Genomic DNA, 21,357 nt, shown 5'->3' with positions numbered 1-21,357 from the left:
TTTAATTATTTTATGCTTTTGTTTCTATTTTATAAGTTGTTTGCCATGGTCTATAAAACAATATCAGGTACAGTTCTTTAATCATTTTAAAGTTGTATCATAAAAAGGCATATTTAGAGACAAGCATTGTTTAATTTTTTTTAATTTTTTTATTTTTTGCTTTTTTTTTTCGTGGGGGAGGGGTTATGCCTGGTGCTGCACTCCTAGCTCTGCACTCAGGAATTACCCCTGGTGGTGCTCAAGGAACCATATGGGATGCTGGGAATCTAACCCAGGTCGGCCACGTGCAAGGCAAACACCCTACTTGCTGTGCTATCGCTGTAGCCCCCATTGTTTAATTTTTCTCTTGAAATAGAGGGATGGTATTGCTAAACCTACTTCTGTTGCTGCTCAGGACTCCTCTGATGCTGTCTGTCCTTAACGGGCACACAGATTGTGTCTACTCCCTGCTGAATAAAGGAGCAAATGTAGATGCCAAAGATAAATGGGGGAGAACAGCATTACATAGAGGGGTAAGTAAAAATAATCCCATTTCTTTATTGTTCCTAAGCTGAACCAAGGTACAGTTTTATTTTGTTTTCATTAAATTGTTACCAAATCTTCAGCATTTCACTATTTTAGTTTTGTATGCAACTACCCAGCACAATTACCCCAGCCTGCGGAGAGCAGTGTGAGCATGAAAGCGATTGAGTTCTGGAGGCTTTTGGCTGTCGGGACTCTGTTGGGGCGGGAAGGGGAACTTAACCCCCCGCACCCTCCAAGTTGCCCCAGATGAGGCAGCCTGGTGCGGGATCTGGAGGCATCTCTTCAGCGTGTCATTCTGTGTTGTTCTCTTCCGGGAGCTTTATTTCTGAGTCTGGCTTTTTAATTTAAATTCGCTTTCCTTCCCCGTGTTGCTGTTACTGTGGTGGCAAACATACTTGGTTTTGGTACTCAAGCATAGGCTTGCCAGTGTTCACATTTCTGGCTGGAAGTGCTCACGTGTCTCTGAGTTGTGAAGTTTGCTGGTCAGTCATCCTTTGCATTGTGGTGTGGCTAGAAATTGCTTGCAACACAGGAGATTGCAATCAGTCTCTCAGCTGCATTCACACCCTCATGCTTGCAAGGCTGATGAGGTGGCACTTTAGCTGCTGAATCCTTCCTCACCCCACATCTCCCCACCCACCCTCAGACTACTAGTCTTCACCTGTTTTGTTTTATTTGGGGGGCAAATACATCCATCAATACAAAGGAACTAATCCTGTTTGGTGCTTGGGGCACTCCCACTGGCGCCGGGAGAACATTGGAAATGCCAGGGATTCAATCTGGGTCTCCAGCAGGCAAAATATGTGCTCCTGACTGGCTTTTTCAGAACTATTTGATTAAAATAATCACATTTTCTAAACCTTCCAAAACTCTCAGTAAAGTGGTATCATACTGCATTTTTGCAACTCTAAGATTTATCTGAATAGAAGTGAGCTTAATACTTATCTAATTCTGCATTCAGTCTATTAAAATATATAGATTTGAAACAGAATTAAACCTCACATGGATTAGTTATAAAAGAAAAAAATCATTTAAGTACTTACAGCTTCACATTTATTTTAAATTTTTATTAAAAAACATCGTGGTTTACAAAGTTCTTTATTATACAGTCCATTTCAGCCATTTAGTGTTTCAGCACCACTGTTGTGGCCTTCCCTCCATCAGTGCTCCCATTTTCTCTCCCATCCCCAGTCTGTCCTTAGGCACATAACAAATTTGCTTTATATTACTTGTTCTAACAGAACTTTAAGAAATGGCAACTAGAATGACCAGAAAATAAGTCACTAAGAGCCCATTTGTGATTGCTATATGGTTTTAACCTTTATATAAGGTTTAACCTTTAAGTAAGGAAAATAAGGCCCTTTAATGCAATATAACAAAATGTTTATTCTCATTTACATAGTTCCCAACTCTTGGAATCTAAAGTATATTGCATTAAATTTTATTTTGTATTTGGGTCTCATTATGGTAATAGTAATAATGCCTTACCTTACCTGTCTTTCATAAAAGTTTTAAGGAAACTCAGTTTTGGAGTTCACATGAAATCGGTATGGCTTACTTATGTAAATTTTTCCCTTTACCTTTATATAAGGACTGGAGTGACAGCACAGCGGGAAGGGCATTTGCCTTGCATGCAGCTGACCTGGGTTCAATTCTTCCGTCTCTCGGAGAGCCTGGCAAGCTACCGAGAGTATCCTGCCCTCATGGCAGAGCCTGGCAAGCTACCCGTGGCGTATTCAATATGCCAAATGGTGCTCACTTAAGCAAATTGATGAACAACGGAATTACAGTGCTACCTTTATATAAACAGTGGTTTGCAGTACACATGATGATTTGTTACAGGCATTCAGTATTCCAACACCAATCCCACCACCACTATCACCTTCCTGCCACCATTGTCTCTAATTTTACTAACCACCCCTCAAGCCAACTCCCATAGCACGCCCACAATTATTTATTTTATACTGCTTGTTAGCAACAATTACAGAATGATTAAAAAATATTTTCTTAGAAGAAAATTAGTGTAAATTGTTCTATCTCACCATAGATAATATTAATTCCTTATGAGGGGTTAATGAGATGTTACAGGTTGAACCTTCTGTGTTACTGTTTGGTAAGTCAAGATTAATTTCCTTCTGTGTTAGATCGCATCTCGTCTGGTGTGCCGCTACTGGATTATCAGTGTTGTAGAGTTTAGAGATGTCACTCGGTTTCAGAAGCAAACACGCACTCCATGAAGTCCAGAATTTTTAACTTAATGCTATAGCTGGAGTTAAATTTTTAACTGAGCAGTGGCTTTGGGGTGTGGATGTGACCTTCCGGGGCTTTTAGAAGTACAGGAAGGTTAAGGGAAGTAGCCCAGCCTAACTCCGAGAAAGTCTGGAGATTTCAGCCACAAAGACCCACGTAATGAATTTTCAGCAGGTTAATAACTGGGTGAGACTCAGTCAAGACAGTGGATTCTGGCCAGAGGCATGGTGGCAATTTTGCATTGTGCTTTTTCACATTCTTGATCTTCTTTGATGCTATGTCGAAACTTGACAGGTGCTGATTTCTTACTTGTTTGGCATGCTCCAAGGCTATTTCTGGTGTAGCCCACTTAGTACACGTTTTTGTCCTGACTTTATTAAGACATATCACAAGTTGAGGTGATAATGGTTTCAGTAGCGTTAACATTGACGCTGTTGCTGCGTCTTCACTGCCACCAAAGTGCCAGAGACCCATTATTCATTAAATTAAAGCTTTATCTGTTCCTATTTTTCATACTGTTTGTAATGTGCCTATTCACCTGAATTAAGTCACTTCCTGAGGGGGCAGGGGAGCTCTCAGGTAGTGCAGTTCTCAGCCATCTAGGCTGAAGGTTTGGTGCTAGGGCTAAGGATCACATGCTTCTCAGGTCCTGTGGTGTTGGGGCTACCCCTGGACACTATGGTGGTGCTGGGTCCTCCAGGGATACACCTGATGATGCTTTGGGACCATGTAATGCCATGAGTTGAACCTGGGTTAGTTACATGTATTCGAGGCATGCATGCTAACCGCTTTACTGTCTTGGTCCCTTAAGTCATTTCTTTTTAAAAATAAAAATAATAAATAACAGTTACTCAAGAATAATAAATGCTGGAGCCAGAGAGTACAGCAGGTAACATTGTCTTGCATGTGACCAACCTGGGTTCAGTCCCCAGCACTGCCATTTAGTCCCCTGAGCCTGCCAGGAGTGATGCCTGAACACCACCAGGTATGACTCAAAACAAAAAAAATAATAAACTTTTCAATTGTTGGAGGGACATGGGCACTATGAACTTTAAATTTTTACATTAAAGGTCTAGAAAGGTAGGTCAACAGACCTAGCACATGTTTTGCATGCAGGAGGCATGAACTCTATCTTCAACACCACATGGTTTCCTCTGGGGATTGCCACTCTTGCAAGCACTGAGCCAGGAGTAGCTGTATCCCCCAGAACTGCCAAGTATGACCCAAAAAAACAAAGAATATATAAAACCCCAATGCCCATTGTTAATTAGCTATAATTGGCCTGTAGTGTGCCTCCATATAATGTATTAAACTATTTGCAAATAATTTTTCTTTCAGGCAGTTACAGGCCATGAAGAATGTGTGGATGCATTACTTCAACATGGTGCTAAGTGCTTGTTTCGGGATAGCAGGGGTCGAACCCCCATTCACTTGTCAGCTGCTTGTGGACATATTGGTGTTCTTGGAGCCCTTTTGCAGTCAGCATCATCTATGGATGCAAATCCAGCCATAGCAGACAATCATGGATATACAGCACTTCACTGGGCTTGTTACAATGGTTAAGTATATATCTGTACATAGACACAAACCTTTGTTACATGGTTATTATGTAACAAGCAGGAACATATAACTAACATATCCTAACATTTATTTATGCCTGATATGTTTAAGACATACTTTTAAGATTCATGAAAATCCCAGGAGTCATCTTCCATGTATTTAAAACTACTATTGTCAAGCTGCGGGGAAAGGCAACTCAGATAGAGAAAGGACCATCAAGTAAAGGGTGCTAGGAGGGCTCGTTCGGGATGGGAGATGCGGGCTGAAAATAGACTATAGACCGAACATGATGGCCACTTAATACCTCTTCTGCAAACCACAACACCCAAAAGGAGAGAGAGAGCAAATGGAATGCCCTGCCACAGAGGTGGGGTGGGGTCGGGGGAGGCAAGGGTTGGGGTGCTGGGAGGGATGCTGGAACCATTGGTGGTGGAAAATGGGCACTGGTGGAGGGGTCGGCACTCAACCATTGTATAACTGAAATGCAGGTACGAAAGTTTGTAAGTCTGTAACTGTACCTCACAGTGATTCACTAATTAATTAAAAAAATAGAATAAAATAAATAAATAAAACTACTCTTGTCAGAGCCAGAGCCATAGTATGGCAGGTAGGGCATTTGCCTTCCACACAGCCGACCCAGGTTCAATCCCCAGCATCCCATATGGTTCCCCCAAGCACTGCCAGGAGTGACTCCTGTGTGCAGAGCATTTAAGAGTAACCCTTCAGCATTGCTAGGTGTGACCCCAAAAAGGAGGAAAAAAAAAACTACTCTTGTCATACTAACACCAAGATGCTAGTTGTCCAAGGTGTTTATTTCCAAGGTGTTTGAAATTAAGCTGTAACTAAAATTGTTTTTCTTAAACTAATGCTTTGGCAAGTACTTTACAATTTGAAGATTTTTCTTATAATGTTGCCAATGTCTTTATAAAGTTTGCTTGTGTTTTGGTTTTACTTTCTAAATGCACCTGATTTAGGAAATAAGTGCGTTTAAAAAGTAAAAACATTTAGTAAGTATAGAATTTACAGGAAAATGTATAAATTGTGTTCACATTCTAAACTGACATCTAGGTATGTTTATTAAGCACTCTGCTAGATAATATCCTTATACCAGCACTGATTTGTACACATAGTTTTGAGGGAACAGAATCCTAGTAGATCTTAGAAATAGGAACTTTCATAGGAAAGTTAATTGCATAGATACAGTAGGCATAATTTTAGCTTCCTAGAAGTTCACAATTGCTACATGGATAGAATGGGTGTAATTTTAGCATCTTAAAGACTGACAATATTCTTTAATAGATAGGCTCCCTAAAAGTCACGCAGAGAAGTACAGACCTATTTTTAAGATCTAGAAGTTTAAAGTGGAGTTTGGCTTATGAAATGTCACTAGAATAATTTAATGAAACACATTAAGATACATTTATTTTTCCCTTCTCTGGGGCATAGATTATTTCTAGAAAAAGGCATATATATGTCATATATATAGTATATATAAAATAGGATCTTGTCATTTTGGTGTCAGGGTGACAATAGGGATTTGAGGGTTTTCTTGTTTTTTAGTTTCAGTGGAACATTTAGATTAATGTTAATTTGAGGAATGTGTCTACAAAATGTGTATGTTAATAACTTTCCTTCAGGATTTAGAGAAAAAGTAAATAGCCTCTTACTATATTTATCCAATTGGATGGGGGGAAGGGACCTATAGTACTTATTCTGAAGTACTGCTTAGCATCATAAAACACCTTACCAGAGAGGCTGGAGAGATAGCACAGCGGGTAGGGCGTTTGCCTTGCACGCGGCCGACCCGGGTTCAAATCCCAGCATCCCATATGGTCCCCTGAGCACGGTCAGGGGTAATTCCTGAGTGCAGAGCCAGGAGTAACCCCTGTGCATCGCCAGGTGTGACCCAAAAAGCAAAAAAAAAAAAAAAAAAACACCTTACCAGAGAACTGAGGTTTGCTATATTTGTGAATGTGCTGTTTCACAGTTCAGTTTACTAGATGTTATTTTGAAAAATAGCGTTGCTGAGTTATGGTAAAAAAGGAGTAATCTTGCTAAATTACAGTTAAAGTAAATGTTTTGTAAGTATTTGCTATGGAGAATATTTTGATTTTTGGACTGGAGAGATAGTACAACAGGACAAGGATAACAGAGAGAGCGGCCTTGTATGTGGCTCACCTCTATGTACTCCCCCAAGCACAAGAACCCACCCTCCCCCCCAGAAAAAAATAGCTTAATTCTCAAATTAATCCTTACACAAAAATTTAGAGTTGTTTTCTTGCTCTGAAGAAATTTTACTATCTGTTCACTTTCCTGTGGTTAGTCTTGGTCATTCCTCAACTTTTAAATCCTGATGGAACCATTAAGAAATGTAGGGAGCCAACTGCTGGGAATATATCCCAGAAAAGCCAAAAAGTATAGTCGAAGTGACATATGCACGTATATGTTCACCACAGCACTGTTTACAATAGCCAGAATCTGGAAAAAACCCGAGTGCCCTAGAACAGATGACTGGTTGAAGAAACTCTGGTACATCTATACAATGGAATACTATGCAGCTGTTAGAAAAAATGAGGTCATGACGTTTGCATATAAGTGGATCAACATGGAAAGTATCATGCTAAGTGAAATGAGTCAGAAAGAGAGAGACAGACATAGAAAGATTGCACTCATCTGTGGAATATAGAATAATAGACTATAAGACTAACGCCCAACAATAGTAGAAATAAGTACCAGGAGAATGTTTCCATGGCTTGGAGGCTGGTCTCTCATTCTGGGTAACTCAGGGAAGGGACCACCAAGTAAAATGTGGTTGGAGGTCATGTGGGGGAAGGGTGAGGCGGGTGGAATACAGACTAGAGACTGAACACAATGGCCACTCAACACCTCTATTGCAAACCACAACACCTAATCAGAGAGAGAAAACAAAAGGGAATTTCCTGCCATAGTGGCAGGGTGGGGTGGGGGGAGAAGGGTCTGGGGAGGGGGGGAGGGATGTTAGGTTTACGGGTGGTGGAGAATGGGCACTGGTGAAGGGATGGGTTATTGAACTTTGTATGGGGGAAGCATGAGCACAAAGATGTATGGATCTGTAACTGTACCCTCACGATGACTCTCTAATTAAAAATAAACTAATAATAAAAAAAAAAAAAAAGAAATGTAGGGAGCCAGAGCGACAGTAAGGGGGTAGGACATTTGCCTTGCATGCGGCAAACCTAGGTTCAATCCCTAGTATCCCATGTCAGTCCCTGAGCACAGAGCCAGGAGTCTTCCCCCCAAGCACTGGCCTTCCCCCAATCCCCCCCACCCCCCCAAAATGAAACAAAATTTATAGTTGGCAGGGGGGTTGGAGGTTTGGCGAATACATTTAGGATAAAATTGTTTTTCCTCTTCCTTTTGTTGTTGTTGTTATAATGACCAGAGATTGCACACGACACTTGGCTGTGGTGCTTACAGGGGCCACGCACTTTAGTTATGGTGCTTACACATCATTGCTTACCATGCACCTGAGACCACACACTCCATCGTGGCACTAGAGTTCTCGGATGTGGTGCTGCCAGTTGCGTTCAGTGTGAGAGGCTATGCAGGGGTCAGACCACACCCTGATGCCTTCAAGTAGGCCTTCAACCACTGGACCACTTCCCAGACATTGCAGTTATAAAGTATATTGACAATTTTTAAAAAAAATCCATACCTGAATATATTTCATTCTTACCACCTCATAACCCTAACCCAAAAAAGGTTAGAAAACTTTTAATTTTCCACCTTTTCCCTTTGTCATTTAGATGTTTTTCATTAATATTTTGTGTTGTGGGAACTGAACCCAGAGATTCACACATAGAAGGCAAGTGCTTCACTATACATCTACTTCCCCAGCCCTCGTTTTCCTTGTTTCAACTTTGCCACATTGCAATTTGTTGAAGGTGGTGAGGTGGTCAAAAGTAGTACTAAGTCAAAGATGTACTTTGAACCTGAAATGAGATTTGAAAGCATCAGATATATTGGAGAAACATCCACAACTCTGGATTTTTTTTAAGAAGTCAGTGGGATAAACTGTTTTCTGAAGCAGACTTTTACCCCTTGGTGTTTTGTGAAGGATGGTGTTTTAATTGGGAGGTTAATTTTTTCCAATCAACAATTGGAAAAAACATAGTAAGGTATTTTTTTCCTGTGTTGATTTTATGTTTGTAAATATACTGTTGAAGTGTTCCTTTGGAGAGTTCTATCATTTCTTATTAGGTCTTTAAGGAGAATAAGAGGAAATTAACCATTTCCCTAAAATGAGTTTCTGGTCTAGCACGCTTGAGTTTAGACTCTGAGCACATTTTATACAAAAGATGAAAGTTTGCACAAACTTAGTGACTGGTTCTGGTTGCTATTTTAAAATCATAACAGATGTGTTTGGCTTCCAAACTAATAAAATTGTGAGCATTCTGAATTGAACTGAATTAGATGTGTGTTGGCTATATGCATTAATAGATTACCCAGGCAATCTGAAATTAGTGACATAGCCAAAGCCAGTTTTTTTATTTGACTTTCTTGAGAGTGAAACATACAAATTTTTCTCAGCCTAGTAATAACTGTATGGCTGAAAAGAAAATTGAAAGCACTCCAACAGAAAAAAAAGCAGCCTCTCAATATTAAAATTGTAATGCTGGTATATTTTTTGAAAAGTAATGTTGTATATACTAAACTTTAAAGGGTCAAGTTTGTATACTAAACTTTAAAGGGTCAAGTTTAGGTACCAGAGCTAAACTTGGAAGCTAAGTTGGAAGTTTTTTAGGTGTTGAATATCAAGCCCAAGGCATCACACATTGTACATCAGTGGCCAAAGAACTCAAATTGGTAACATTAGAAAGAACAATGAAACTCTTTCTTCCCCACAGAACATTATGTTAGTAGTTAACTGCTGTAGCATTATCAAGAAGCTGCTGTACTTAAATTCTTGGGGCTTATACACTGAATTCCATAGTTCCTAAAAATGCCATCTTTAATTAGGAGGGGATTACTGAAAAAATTATAATCCATAAAAAGCTTTTTTTATTTGTGTGGATTTTCTGTGGGTATGTGGGCATTTTGTTATCTCCTTTGGATTTTAATATCTTGATTTCCATTCATTTACTTAGGTCATGAAACATGTGTAGAACTTCTTTTAGAACAGGAAGTTTTCCAGAAAATAGAAGGAAATGCTTTCAGTCCATTGCATTGTGCTGTGTAAGTAAAGTCAAAATGAATCAGATTTAGTCTGACTGTTTAAGAAATAACACCATTTCTGTAAATGTGATCACCTTGTTGTCTTAAAACAGGATAAATGACAACGAAGGTGCTGCTGAGATGTTAATTGATGCATTAGGTGCCAGCATTGTGAATGCCACAGATTCGAAAGGAAGGTAGGAATTAATTCAGCTGGTTAATGAAGGAAATGATTTTACTTTCTATAAGGAAAACATTTCATCTGTTAGTTTAGCATGGAAGATTATATAGACTACCTGTTGAAAGATTGTTTTTATATTTGCAAATATAAATTGTTTTAAAATATTCTCATAAAAAACTTTGATTTTGTGATTTGAGGGCTGGGGAGGTGGGGAACACACCTGGCTATATTCAAGGGACCATGTGTGGTGCTGGGATCAAGCCCCGAGAGACATTTGTAAGACAAGTACTTCTCTCTCACCCTATCCTGTAATTTTTAACCTGCCTTCCTCTTAAAACCCTCAAAAGATGAAGAATTTTTTTAAGAGGTATGTTTGTTGGGTTTTTTTTTTTTAGAGAGCACTGTTAGTTTCCTAAATATGAGTAAAAGCTGAAAGATATTCTGTCAATTCCAGAAATTTTTTCAAATTTTTTTTTTACATAATTTTTTTATTTTAGCACTTTTATTATTCTGATGTGTACAGGTTTCACTAGTGGCCTTTTATATTATCAGAAATACAAATTTCTGGGTCCAGAGAGATAATACAGCAGGTAGAGTGCTTGTCTTGTACACAGCCAACCCAGGTTCAATCTCCGGGATCCCAGATGGTCCCCCAAGCACTGCCAGGAGTGACTCCTGAGTGCAGAGCCAGGAATAAGCTCTGAGCATCACCAAGTGTGGCCAAGAACAAGAAAACAACACACACACACACCCCCAAAATGCAAATTTTATGGCAAGCATTAAGCCTATTAGTGTTAGTCCAAGAAATTGTTTTATATAGCGGGGGATGTCTGTCTGTGTGTGGTGTGTGTTATATCTCAGAAATTTAGTCCAGTCTTCCCATTTCTCTGTTGCAGAACTCCTCTCCATGCGGCCGCCTTCACAGACCATGTAGAGTGTTTACAGCTGTTGCTCAGCCATAATGCTCAAGTCAATTCCGTAGACTCTTCTGGGAAAACACCTCTCATGATGGCGGCAGAAAACGGACAAACAAATACAGTTGGTAAAGAAACTGATTAAGGCTTTTATTACTCATAATATATTTATTGTTTTGGTGTAACTAGTAAGTAAGGTCCCAGACTTTCTCACTCTGGTTCACGGAATTTCCCACAAGTTGTCTCAGCACTCCTGAGATTTAAAATCTCTTAGCTGCCTGAAGTCAACATTTTCATTTAGGGCCACCCTGTTTTGTCTTTACTGATTGAGTCTGATTTAGCAAGGCGGGTAGAACAAAGAGCCATCCAGAGTCACACGGGGGTACAGCACTACTAGTCTTGCATGCAGCCTCTCCGATTGAATTCCAGGACCACCTATGGTCCCCTGAGCACTACAAGGTGTGGCCCAAACTCTGCCCCCCAAAGTAGACTAGAGGAGCCAGAAGATAGATCAGCAGCATATGCACTGCACGCAGGAGACCTGACTTGAGTCACAGCACTGCCAGGAGTGACCTTCAGGCACCAACTTGGAATAATCCCTGGGCACTGGTGGGTGTGGCCTTCCCCAAAGGGAAAAAGAGCAACCAGGTTCCAAGATTGGAAATTTTGCACTTGAGTTTTTGCTAGAGGAATGTTTTTTGCTTTGTCTTTATTTTTCTACAGTTTTATTAGTATTCTAAGAAATGTGTTTATAAACATAAAAATTGATGCAACTTTTCCTCCCAGAGATGCTGGTTAGCAGTGCTAGTGCAGATCTGACTTTACAAGATAACAGTAAAAACACTGCCCTCCATTTGGCTTGCAGCAAGGTAAGTTCATGTTTCAAGGATGTGTTTTCATTGTTCTTGTTAACATGGGTATTATAGGTATTCAGTTCATGTAAACATTCACTGAACAGAGAGCTCGGAACCAAACCTCTTTAATGACTGTCAGGTTTGTTTATTTTTAACATGATCTTTAGAGACACAATGGTAAATTAGACTTGTTTTAGAGCCATCCCTGGCTTGAATTCTTTAGAGCACCAAAGATAAGCTTAAGCGCATATGCTGTCCGAACCCATGTACTGTTTGCACCCAAGCGGCTGAGCACATGCGGTGCCTGAGCACATGTGTCACCCACATCTCCCCTCTTGAGATGTGTACTTTTATGCTTTCCTATCTAATGCTCGGGTGTGTAGGGGCTCTCTCTTGAGCACGTTACTCTTTCTCTTACTCTCTGCTCTCTCCCACTTTCCCTTTTCTCCTTCCCTTTAAAAAACCCTCTAAATAAAATCTGTTTACTTAAAAAAACAAAAACACTTATATATAACTGTAATTATTCTTGTCTTCTCTCACTATTTGCACTCCACCACCTGACAAATATTTCAAACACTTAGCCTAGAAAGATCATGGCATGTATATTATAATGTGTGTGTTGAATGGAATAGGTGTGTGAGGGGAGAGGGTGTGGTTGATTGTACAAACTTAAAATTTTTAAATCTAGAACAATACCCAACTTTTTAAAGAGTTATTTGCAATAATTGTAGGGTCATGAAACTAGTGCCTTGTTAATACTGGAAAAGATTACAGATAGGAACCTCATCAATGCAACCAACGCAGCCTTGCAAACGTGAGTACTTTCTTCTAGTATAAACCCTTTTTTCCTAACATGGGGTCCCTGAAATCTGTCTCAGTCATAAAAGCAACTGAAAAGAAAAGAAAAATTCCGTTAATTGGCAAAACTCATGAATTAAAAGACATTAAAATTTTATTATCAAATTGTCTATTTTCGATTCAAGTGATCATTTGATGTAAGAAAATGATGTTATTATATAATTATGTAAACCACAGAAAAAAAGGTGTATTTTGTTTTTTGTTTTTGCTTAGCAATAAATGAAACTAAAAGATGTTGAATATGTAAGCTAAAGAGATTTTAAAAATCATCATCATCATCATCATCATCATCATCATCATCATCCCGTTGATTGTCGATTTTCTCGAGTGGTCTCAGTAACATCTCCATTTGTCCTAGCCCTGAGATTTTAGAAGCCTCTCTTTTATTTATTTATTTTTTTTAATTTTATTGAATCACCATGTGGAGGGTTACATAGTTCTCAGGATTATGTCGGTTATACAATTCTCAAACACCCTTCCCTTCACCAGTGCCCATCTTCCATCACCAACCCCCCCAGTATACCTGCCGCCCCCTCCCACCTCCCCAGTCCCCACCCTTGCACATGATAAGTTTCACTTCGTTTATGCCTTATTTCGATTACATTCCATGTTTCAACACACAACTCACTACCGTTGTTGGGGTTTCCCCCAAAAAAGAAAAGCAGTCCTATTGCCAAGGAAGCATTTGATATTTCTCCACTGCTAAGAATATAGAGATATTAAGTCCCGCTGTTTGTTACATAACTTTCCTTTTTCCCCCTTGCCCCGCACCACCGAGTTCACGCCTGTTTAGTAATCACCACGCTGCCTGACAAGGGAAAAAAAACCGAAAAGGATGGTTATTTCCCGTCATCAGCAGGCGTGGGGCTCTGGCTTAGTTGATAGACTAGTAGAGTGTCTGCAAGCAGTCTCTGGAACCGAAGGTCTTGCGCTGGTATCGGCTCCGGCTCGAGATTCCACCAGCGTCCCACTGTTCCTTGTACATAATTTTCCCCTTATATCCCATTCTCACGCCACGAGGTCTGTTTGCTTAATGGACATCACACTGTAGTTGACGACACACCGCGTTTCTTCCCGAGAAAGAAGAAAATTTCTTCTCAGCCAGCGTGGGGATATAGCTTAGTTCAGTCTAGAGAGATGGCTACCACTTTGATTGCCTTCAATATTTCAGCAACAGACTTACTATTAGGATCTCCCACAAAAGTCCGCCCCATTAGAAAGGAACCATTACATATTGCTGATGCTAAGATGACATTAAGTTGCGCGGCCGCTGCAGCGGCCGCGCAGTTTTGGGTTTCTGTATAAAGTCCAGGGAAAGTACAACCAGAAATAACATCACTACAAACTTTTACCCTTTTATGGTGCTCATAAGATGGAGAAACCTAGAGAGAGGCTCGGCGTCTCCATTTTGCGCTCAGGAAAACCGCGGCCCCTGCGCTGTGCTCAGGAGGGAGGAGTTGAGAGAGAGAGAGGTTAAAAGAATTGGGGGATGCCCGGTTCCCACTGTAGAAGCCTCTCTTTACTTGTCCTTCCCAGTGGTGCCGCATTGGAGGCTCTTTCAGGGTCAGGGGAATGAGACCCATCATTGTTACTGGTTTTGGCATATGAATCCACCACAGGGAGTTTGCCAGGCTCTCCCATTCGGGCAGGAAACTCTCGGTAGCTTGCCAGGTTCTCCTAAAGGGAGAACTAGGCTATAATATGTCAAACTTCCGGGAGTTGGTTTTATAATCTCTGGATGTTGGCCATTGATGGGATTATTTTCAAAATAATGAAGCTTTTTACCCTAAAGAGCACATCTTTTATAATGCCTTTCAGTGTTCTTTCTATTCTACTTTGAGACTTGGGAAAGAAAAAAAAAAACTTACAGTACTGATTTTTATGTATCAGACCCTAGTGACAAATTCCCACCTTTTCCAGACTGTTTTGTGCAAAACTTAGCTTGATAGTGAGCCACATTGGTTTTACTGTCTTCAACTCCTGTCTCCACTGCTAGTAGGACTCAGTTGGTATCTCTGACTCTTCACAACTCAGCCAAAGTGCTCTTTGACAACGAGAATTAAGAGGGAAACATAGGACTCAGTGGTAGACCATTTGTCTTGCATGTATTAGGCCCTGGGTTCAATCGTTGCCCCCCACCCCCATACACAAAAAAATAGGGAGGGGGGTGGGGATTACAGGGATAAGGGCCAGAGTGAATGTATACAACACATGAACATACATTTTATCCCCAGACCTCTGCATGTTGCTGCCCGGAATGGGCTGACAATGGTGGTTCAGGAGCTGTTGGGGAAAGGAGCAAGTGTCCTTGCAGTAGATGAAAATGGTAAGTAGGCTTCTTACTTTCTTCCAAAACCTATGTCTTACTAGAAGTTTTATATCTTTTGACAGTTCATTTTTAAGTAAACTGGGATACGGTTATTGATCATAGAGGAGAGCTGAAATTAATATTAAATAGTGCTGTGACAGGAGAATAAAGTGCAAGAGAAATAGTGTATTCAATAGATGAACTTCTGAACTTCACATATTAAACTAGAGTTGGGGCTGGTTCCAACTTTTGTGATTGATGCATCTTGCTCTCTGTGGCAGTCAGGAGATTTGCTTCAAGACTTTTTCAGGTTCAGTTCTTTTTAATGGTCATCAAGTCAGGTCCATGTGTAAAAGCCCTTTTCAACTTTTCTCTAGTTAGGGTGGACTTCAGTATGCAATCAGTTTATTTAGGTTCCAAGAAATCGAATTATGTTCCAGCCTGCTGCTCTTCTTTTATTCCCTCTAAAATAGAGTGTTGGAGAAAAACCAACACTCTAGGCAGAAGTGTGTGGAAAGACAAAATTTTTGTAAAAAATATTTGACATATTGGTTAATTCTAGTTTCCTTTAAAAATAACTTAGGGCATGTAAATTTGACAATGTGTGTTGTTGTTGTTGTTGTTGTTGTTGTTGTTTTAATGGGAGTAAATTGAGGTACATTTTCCAGTACTCAAGGAATTTGGTCTTGGTGTTTACCTATTCTAAGGCCTTCATTGCAACCTTTCATCGTATCATGATTTTCTTTAAGTGTATTGCTCTAAGCGAAAGTTGTACAGCAAAAGTTCCTTGTAAAAAACAAAAATAAACTAGAGTCGGTATATACTTGTTAGCTTTGGTTTAATTACTTCCTTTATTTATCTCAATCAAATACATTTATCTGGGCCGGAGCATTAGTACAGCAGGCCGGGTGCTTGCCTTGCACACAGCTGACTTGAGTTCCATCCCTGGCGTTACTTATGGTCCCTTGAGAACTGCCAGGTGTGGCCCCCAAACCAAAAATTAAACAAAATAATTTGATCTTGAGCATATTTTTATCAAGACCCTTAAGTGCCAGTTTTTTTCTAAAGCTAATTTAGACAAAATTAGCACATAAACACTGTATTCTGTCACTCTCTGACTATCGTTTCTTTCCTTATAATTCTTTTCTTTGTATCCTATAATCAGTTTTTTCAGGACTACAGATTATGATCCATGCAGACATATAACCTTCTATCTCAACTTTTTTAATATTGGAGGCCTCTAAGACTTGGTCCTTGATTCTTTTGCTTTTCTTATATACATTTACAAGACATATGAGTTAAGGCATTTGCCTTGAAGGAGACCAACCCTAGTTCATTACCTGGCACTGAGTGGTCCTGAGCATAAAGTCCCCAGTACCACTGGGTGTGCCCTAACAAAACAAGACAAAAATACAAAAATATTAAGTGTCTCATACCATTCCTTGAGTCTAAATATTACTTAAATTCTGAGAATTTTCACATTTTTATTTCTGGCCCAGGCTATTTCCCAGTTTCCATTTTAATAGATTGGTCGTATCAGTCAGTTGTCTGATAAACAGTTAAATGTAACATATAGCTTGCTCTTCAAGCTCATATTCTTGAACACATATTTCTCTTGCTTCTCTGCGTTTCTTTGCTTGCCTATTTCCACTCTGGAGAAACCTGTATTCTCTCTGAACATATACTTCTCTCCTTCTTTCCCCTCTCATATTTCTAAATCAATTTCAGTAAAAACCCTCTTGCTTCAACAGCAACAAAAAGTATTATGGGGGCTGGAGAGATAGCACAGCGGGTAGGGCGTTTGCCTTGCACTCGGCCGACCCGGGTTCAATTCCCAGCATCCCATATGGTCCCCCGAGCACTGCCAGGGGTAATTCCTGAGTGCAGAGCCAGGAGTAACCCCTGAGCATTGCCGGGTGTGACCCCCCAAAAAAAAAAGCAAAAAGTATTATGTACTGGGGTGCACTGTAGAGATGGCTCAGCAGGCTGGAGCACGTGCTTTCCATGCACAAGGCCAGGCTCAGCTCCCAGCACTGCATATGATCACTCAGCACCTCCAGGAATGATCCCTGAATATCCCCCATAGCCCTTAGGCACTACTGCGTATAGTATTGTCCACCCCAACCCTCTCCATTCTTGGTGTACTGTACAGAATTAAGCTGCTGGCTTCCCACAGCTTGTAGGTATTTTATCCTTGACTCATACACAAAAAATATGATCCACCTCCCAAAAAATCTGTTATTTGGGAGGTGTTACTGTACTGTGATCCTTAAAAGTTCATCAAATGCTCAGGTATCATTCATTGAACACAGATTTTCTGAGTGCATGCCCAGTACCTGATTCATGAATTTGTATACGTACAGATTGTCTGTATAGAAGCCCTTACTTACATAACTACGATTAATGGTAAGATTATATGACTGGCTCAAAGAAGATTTGTCAATTTTTTTTTTCTTATTCTGTGGATAACCTGAGTGTCCTTAGGCCTATTTCCTCTTCTGTAATATAATTTATAAGGTCTACTCACAGTTCACATCTCACATTTCACTGCATAATTATCACAGATTTTTTTTTTTGGATTTTATTTTTTTTATTTTTTTTTTTACAGTTACAGATTTATACATTTTTGTGCTCATGTTTCTCCCTTACAAAGTTTGATAACCCATCCCTTCACCAGTGCCCATTCTCCACCACCAGTAAACCCAACATCCCTCCCCCCCTCCCCAGTCCTGTCTCCCCCCCACCCCAACTGCCACTATGGCAGGGTATTCCCTTTTGTTCTCTCTCTCTGATTAGGTGTTGTGGTTTGCAATAAAGGTGTTGAGTCATCACAGATTTTATGCAAAAGTTTTTGGCAAAAAAAAGTAGAATGTGAACTTTCTGTGCATCCTTGTTTTGCTTATTTTTAATTGTGCTGACTTTAGTCCACTGTTTATGTAGTGAAATACTGTAGTTCTATCATTTTTTTTTTCTTTACTCAGTGGAAAGTTCTGAGTCATACTAGGAAGCCAGTTTATTATAAACCATGTAATTTAAAATGTCTAAAAGTTGAAAGCCTTTAGGCTTATTTTCTTACTTATGTAAGTCTTGGAATAAGTGTTGGCATGTTCAATTTTTTAACTTCATCTTTAATTCTAGGCTATACCCCAGCTTTGGCCTGTGCTCCCAATAAGGATGTGGCTGATTGCCTCGCTCTCATCTTGGCCACCATGATGCCTGTCTCAGCAAGTAACTCTTTATCATCCCTGACCTTCAATGCCATTAACCGTTACACCAACACCTCAAAAACAGTTAGCTTTGAAGCTTTGCCTATCATGAGGAATGAACCTAGCTCCTATTGCAGCTTCAACAATATTCTCGGGCAGTTCTTATATACTGATGTGGATGAGCTCAATGACTCGGATTCCGAGACCTACTGAGAAGCTGAGCCAGAGGTCCCGGAAGGACACTCTGACACTAATGTTTCAAACTGTGCTTTTTCAGGAAAAGGGCACTTTGTTATTCACGTACAAATTCAACCTAAGAGGAAGGATCAGAGAACAGGCGAAATGTAAGAAAAGGATGACATTAAGAAGAAATTTAAAGGCAAGTTTGCAAAAGGAACTTCTAGAATCTTGAAATAGACTTGACCAGAAGAAACTGTTTTGATGTCAAATTGCTTTGTGGAATCTTTAGATTTGATTTTGCAGTGCCAGGAGTAATTTGGGACACTGTGCACCCTAATCTGCTTACACACACTATTATTAAAGAAGAGATAAGGACACTAGATTTAATTTCACCAATAAAACTATCAATTTAAAGGCAATAAAAGTTTGGTACAGTAGGCATTGTGTGCACAGTAAATTGCCAAAGGACCAAATAACTTAAAGGTTTTTAATGAATGCCATTTGTGGAAACTGCAGGTGTAGGTGAGATGAGGTGTTCTCTAAACCAAACTTTAATATTTCTGAAAATGAAGTGAGATTTGGTTTTAAGTGTTTTTTTAAGAAAACATCTGAAAGCCTTCTAATAATGTATTAAACCATGAGAGAAAGCAGGTGTATTTTTACATTTTTTTCTTTTACATAAAAATTTAAGAATTCCAACTTTTATAATACTAGACTTGAAAAACAGCTGACTGGGTGCAGTCAGGATGAAAATACCTGTGGTGTAAATTTAAGATGGATTGGGCTCAGGCTATTGCCCAGTTTGGGATGGTTTAGGTTTTTAATTCAACTATTTTTGTTTGGAAAATGTAAAGAATTTCCTAGAAGAAAAAAAAGTCATGAAATCAAAAAGAACATTATTTTCGCCCTATTGCAGCTAAGTGGTTCTGGGTAATGGTGTTTTCAGTCTCACTACTTTGGATGGTATACCTTTGTCACTTATGTTCCTTTGTGCCTCCACAATGGATTGGTGAGTTGCCATTTTTTAAGGAAGAATCAAAAGAAAAAAATCCTTTATTACTTGTAAGTTATCATCATCAAGTCTCTTGAAAGACTTTTCTGTGTTGGGCAAGTTTTAAAATCCTAAAGCCTTTAGGTCCTGTTCACATTTATGTAGCATGTTGTAACATGTTACTATTTGGGGAAAGAAGCAATTGCCTACAGAATTGGAAGACTGCCTTCCAAGTACAAAAAGAAAAGACTGACATGAAGGCTTTTAAACAATTTATATGGTTCTGCTTTTCCTGTTACTGTCACTTTCCCAGTGAGAGAATGAGTTCACGTACATGGGGCTCTTTAAAAAGTCTGGGTAACGTTCCATAAATTTTCGCAGAATACCCAATTTCATTTTATCCTTTTTGTATTGTGAAACTGGAAACTTTATGACATTGTAAATTATCAGCTGGTTTTTCTGAATATAAAGTGTGAAAACACAGAACAGTATTTTGATCTATTTGATAATTTTGTGGGGTTTTTGAAGAATTAATGAGCATGTACATAGAAATAGTGACTGCTTGAATACTGTATTTACTTGCACTCTTTCAGTACATCAAGATTCCTGTATATTTTAGAGTATAATAAAACACAAATGTGAGTTGTATTTAATGAATAATGTATTTGTATCTGTGCATATTACCTAAAAATCTATAAAGTTTCTAGGGCATTGACTACTAATTTTAAGCATTTTTTCTAAACTATTTACAGAAATTACAAATGTAATCCTCCATCTTTTCTTTTTAATATAAAAAGTCCTAATGGACCCCCTCCTCCTTATTAGTGGTAGGAAGGGGAAATATGCATTTTAAAGACAGCAGACTACATTTTCTATTGTACCTTTTGAAAAAAAAATCACTCGAGGATTCTAAAAGTATACGTATGTGTGCTTTCTCTTTCCTTTTAGGAATTCTCTTCTGAATTCCCTGAGGGAATTTTCTAGAATCTCAGAATTGAAAGAGACCCTTTGAGGTTCATCCAGTCTAACCTCTTAACAAATGCAGGAGTCCCTCTACAAGGGTGATCTTTCCACCTTGAACACTTCCAGTGACTCTACCTCACCAAGCAGTCCATTCGGTTGTTGAGCAGCTCTCAGTGTTAGAAAGGTCTTCCTTAGATGGCATTGAAGCCTCCCTCTCAGTAACCTCCGTCCTTGGGCCCGGGTCTGTCCTCCAAGAGAACACTGAGGACATTGGAAGGATGAATCACGCCTGCCATGTCTTCTCTTTCACAGGCTATTTTACTCATCGGCTGAAGTGATTTCCAAAAGGACTCATTAGACATACCGTTAGATTTGTGGCATCTGATGAAATCCAAGGTGTAGCTACAAAGTAACAAGCTGTTTTTAATTTCTCCTCACACATACCAGAACTTAGATCTTGCATCACTGTTTGTAAATGATGCTCCTTCTGAAAATATTTGTGAGGTGGTTCTTTGAATTGCTTGCTCAGCAGGAAAATTCCATTGCTTTGTGATCGCACTTTGTGATAACATTTTGTGATAGTCTGTTTATCTCCCAGCTTGATCAACCATTTCTTTAGGTCTGCACCAAATGTGGGTTAATCCCAAGGTAAATAGTATTTGGACAGTATTAGTATTGTTGGAGTAAGTCCATGGACAACTTAAATGAATGAACACAGCAAGTTCCTTTATAGTTACACCTTGTATGTCAAAAGCATTCAGGATCTGTCGTATTTTTTATTCTCGCACAAAATAGAAAAGCCTGTTTGCTTTTTTAACTTCTGCATGAAAGATGACATCTGAAATATCTGATATGTATTTTAATACCAGCTTCTGCTCTAGAACTACTTTGGGGAGAAATGGTGGTAATTGCAAATGACCTCCTTTAACAAAATAAGACACTCAACTCAGTGCCATTTTAGTTCAGGAGATACATAAGTAATAGCTGTCAATTGGGGTTTAATTTGGCTTATATTGGACCTTTTAAATGAAATAAAGTTTTTTAATGCAATAAACCAAGTGTCCTTCTTTTTTACAAACTTCTTTATCTTGAAATATTTCATAGCAATCATAGTTTTATTATTTTGTTTTAAAACAGGTTCATCTAAAATCCAAGTGTTCTAAATAGGCTTTTCAGATACATTCATTCAACAAACATTTACTGCTGGTCCGCTATATTGGGGGGCGCAGGTGGCAGTGGGCAGGAACTGAACCTTGAATTTGAGATCTTGTCCTCAGAGCTCAGTGTTTCATCGTGGAAAGTTACTGGAAAGATACTGAAAGGATAAAGTATACTGTGTACTGAAAGTATAAAATGTTTCATTGAGGAAAAAAT

The 21,357-nt window shown here is 39.3% G+C and overlaps 1 protein-coding gene across 7 annotated transcripts in view; it reads left to right on the top strand.

Moving 5' to 3' along the window:
* Nucleotides 1–21,037, top strand: part of ANKRD28 (ankyrin repeat domain 28) — a 168,519-nt gene extending 147,482 nt beyond the window's left edge. For all 7 annotated transcript variants that reach the window (XM_055137225.1, XM_055137223.1, XM_055137224.1 and 4 more), the window contains 9 exons: nucleotides 395–512; nucleotides 4,114–4,333; nucleotides 9,462–9,549; nucleotides 9,642–9,725; nucleotides 10,606–10,751; nucleotides 11,410–11,492; nucleotides 12,209–12,291; nucleotides 14,570–14,661; nucleotides 17,782–21,037. In XM_055137225.1, the coding sequence (XP_054993200.1) occupies nucleotides 395–512; nucleotides 4,114–4,333; nucleotides 9,462–9,549; nucleotides 9,642–9,725; nucleotides 10,606–10,751; nucleotides 11,410–11,492; nucleotides 12,209–12,291; nucleotides 14,570–14,661; nucleotides 17,782–18,062 (1,195 nt within the window). In that variant the 3' untranslated portion in view covers nucleotides 18,063–21,037. The remainder of the gene's footprint in view (nucleotides 1–394; nucleotides 513–4,113; nucleotides 4,334–9,461; nucleotides 9,550–9,641; nucleotides 9,726–10,605; nucleotides 10,752–11,409; nucleotides 11,493–12,208; nucleotides 12,292–14,569; nucleotides 14,662–17,781) is intronic.
* Nucleotides 21,038–21,357: the final 320 nt, after the last annotated feature.

This window comes from Sorex araneus, chromosome 4, assembly GCF_027595985.1.
Source record: "Sorex araneus isolate mSorAra2 chromosome 4, mSorAra2.pri, whole genome shotgun sequence".
NCBI lineage: Eukaryota > Metazoa > Chordata > Mammalia > Eulipotyphla > Soricidae > Sorex > Sorex araneus.
The sequence above is the reverse complement of the archived record's forward strand: the minus strand, read 5'-3'. Positions and strand labels throughout refer to the sequence as shown.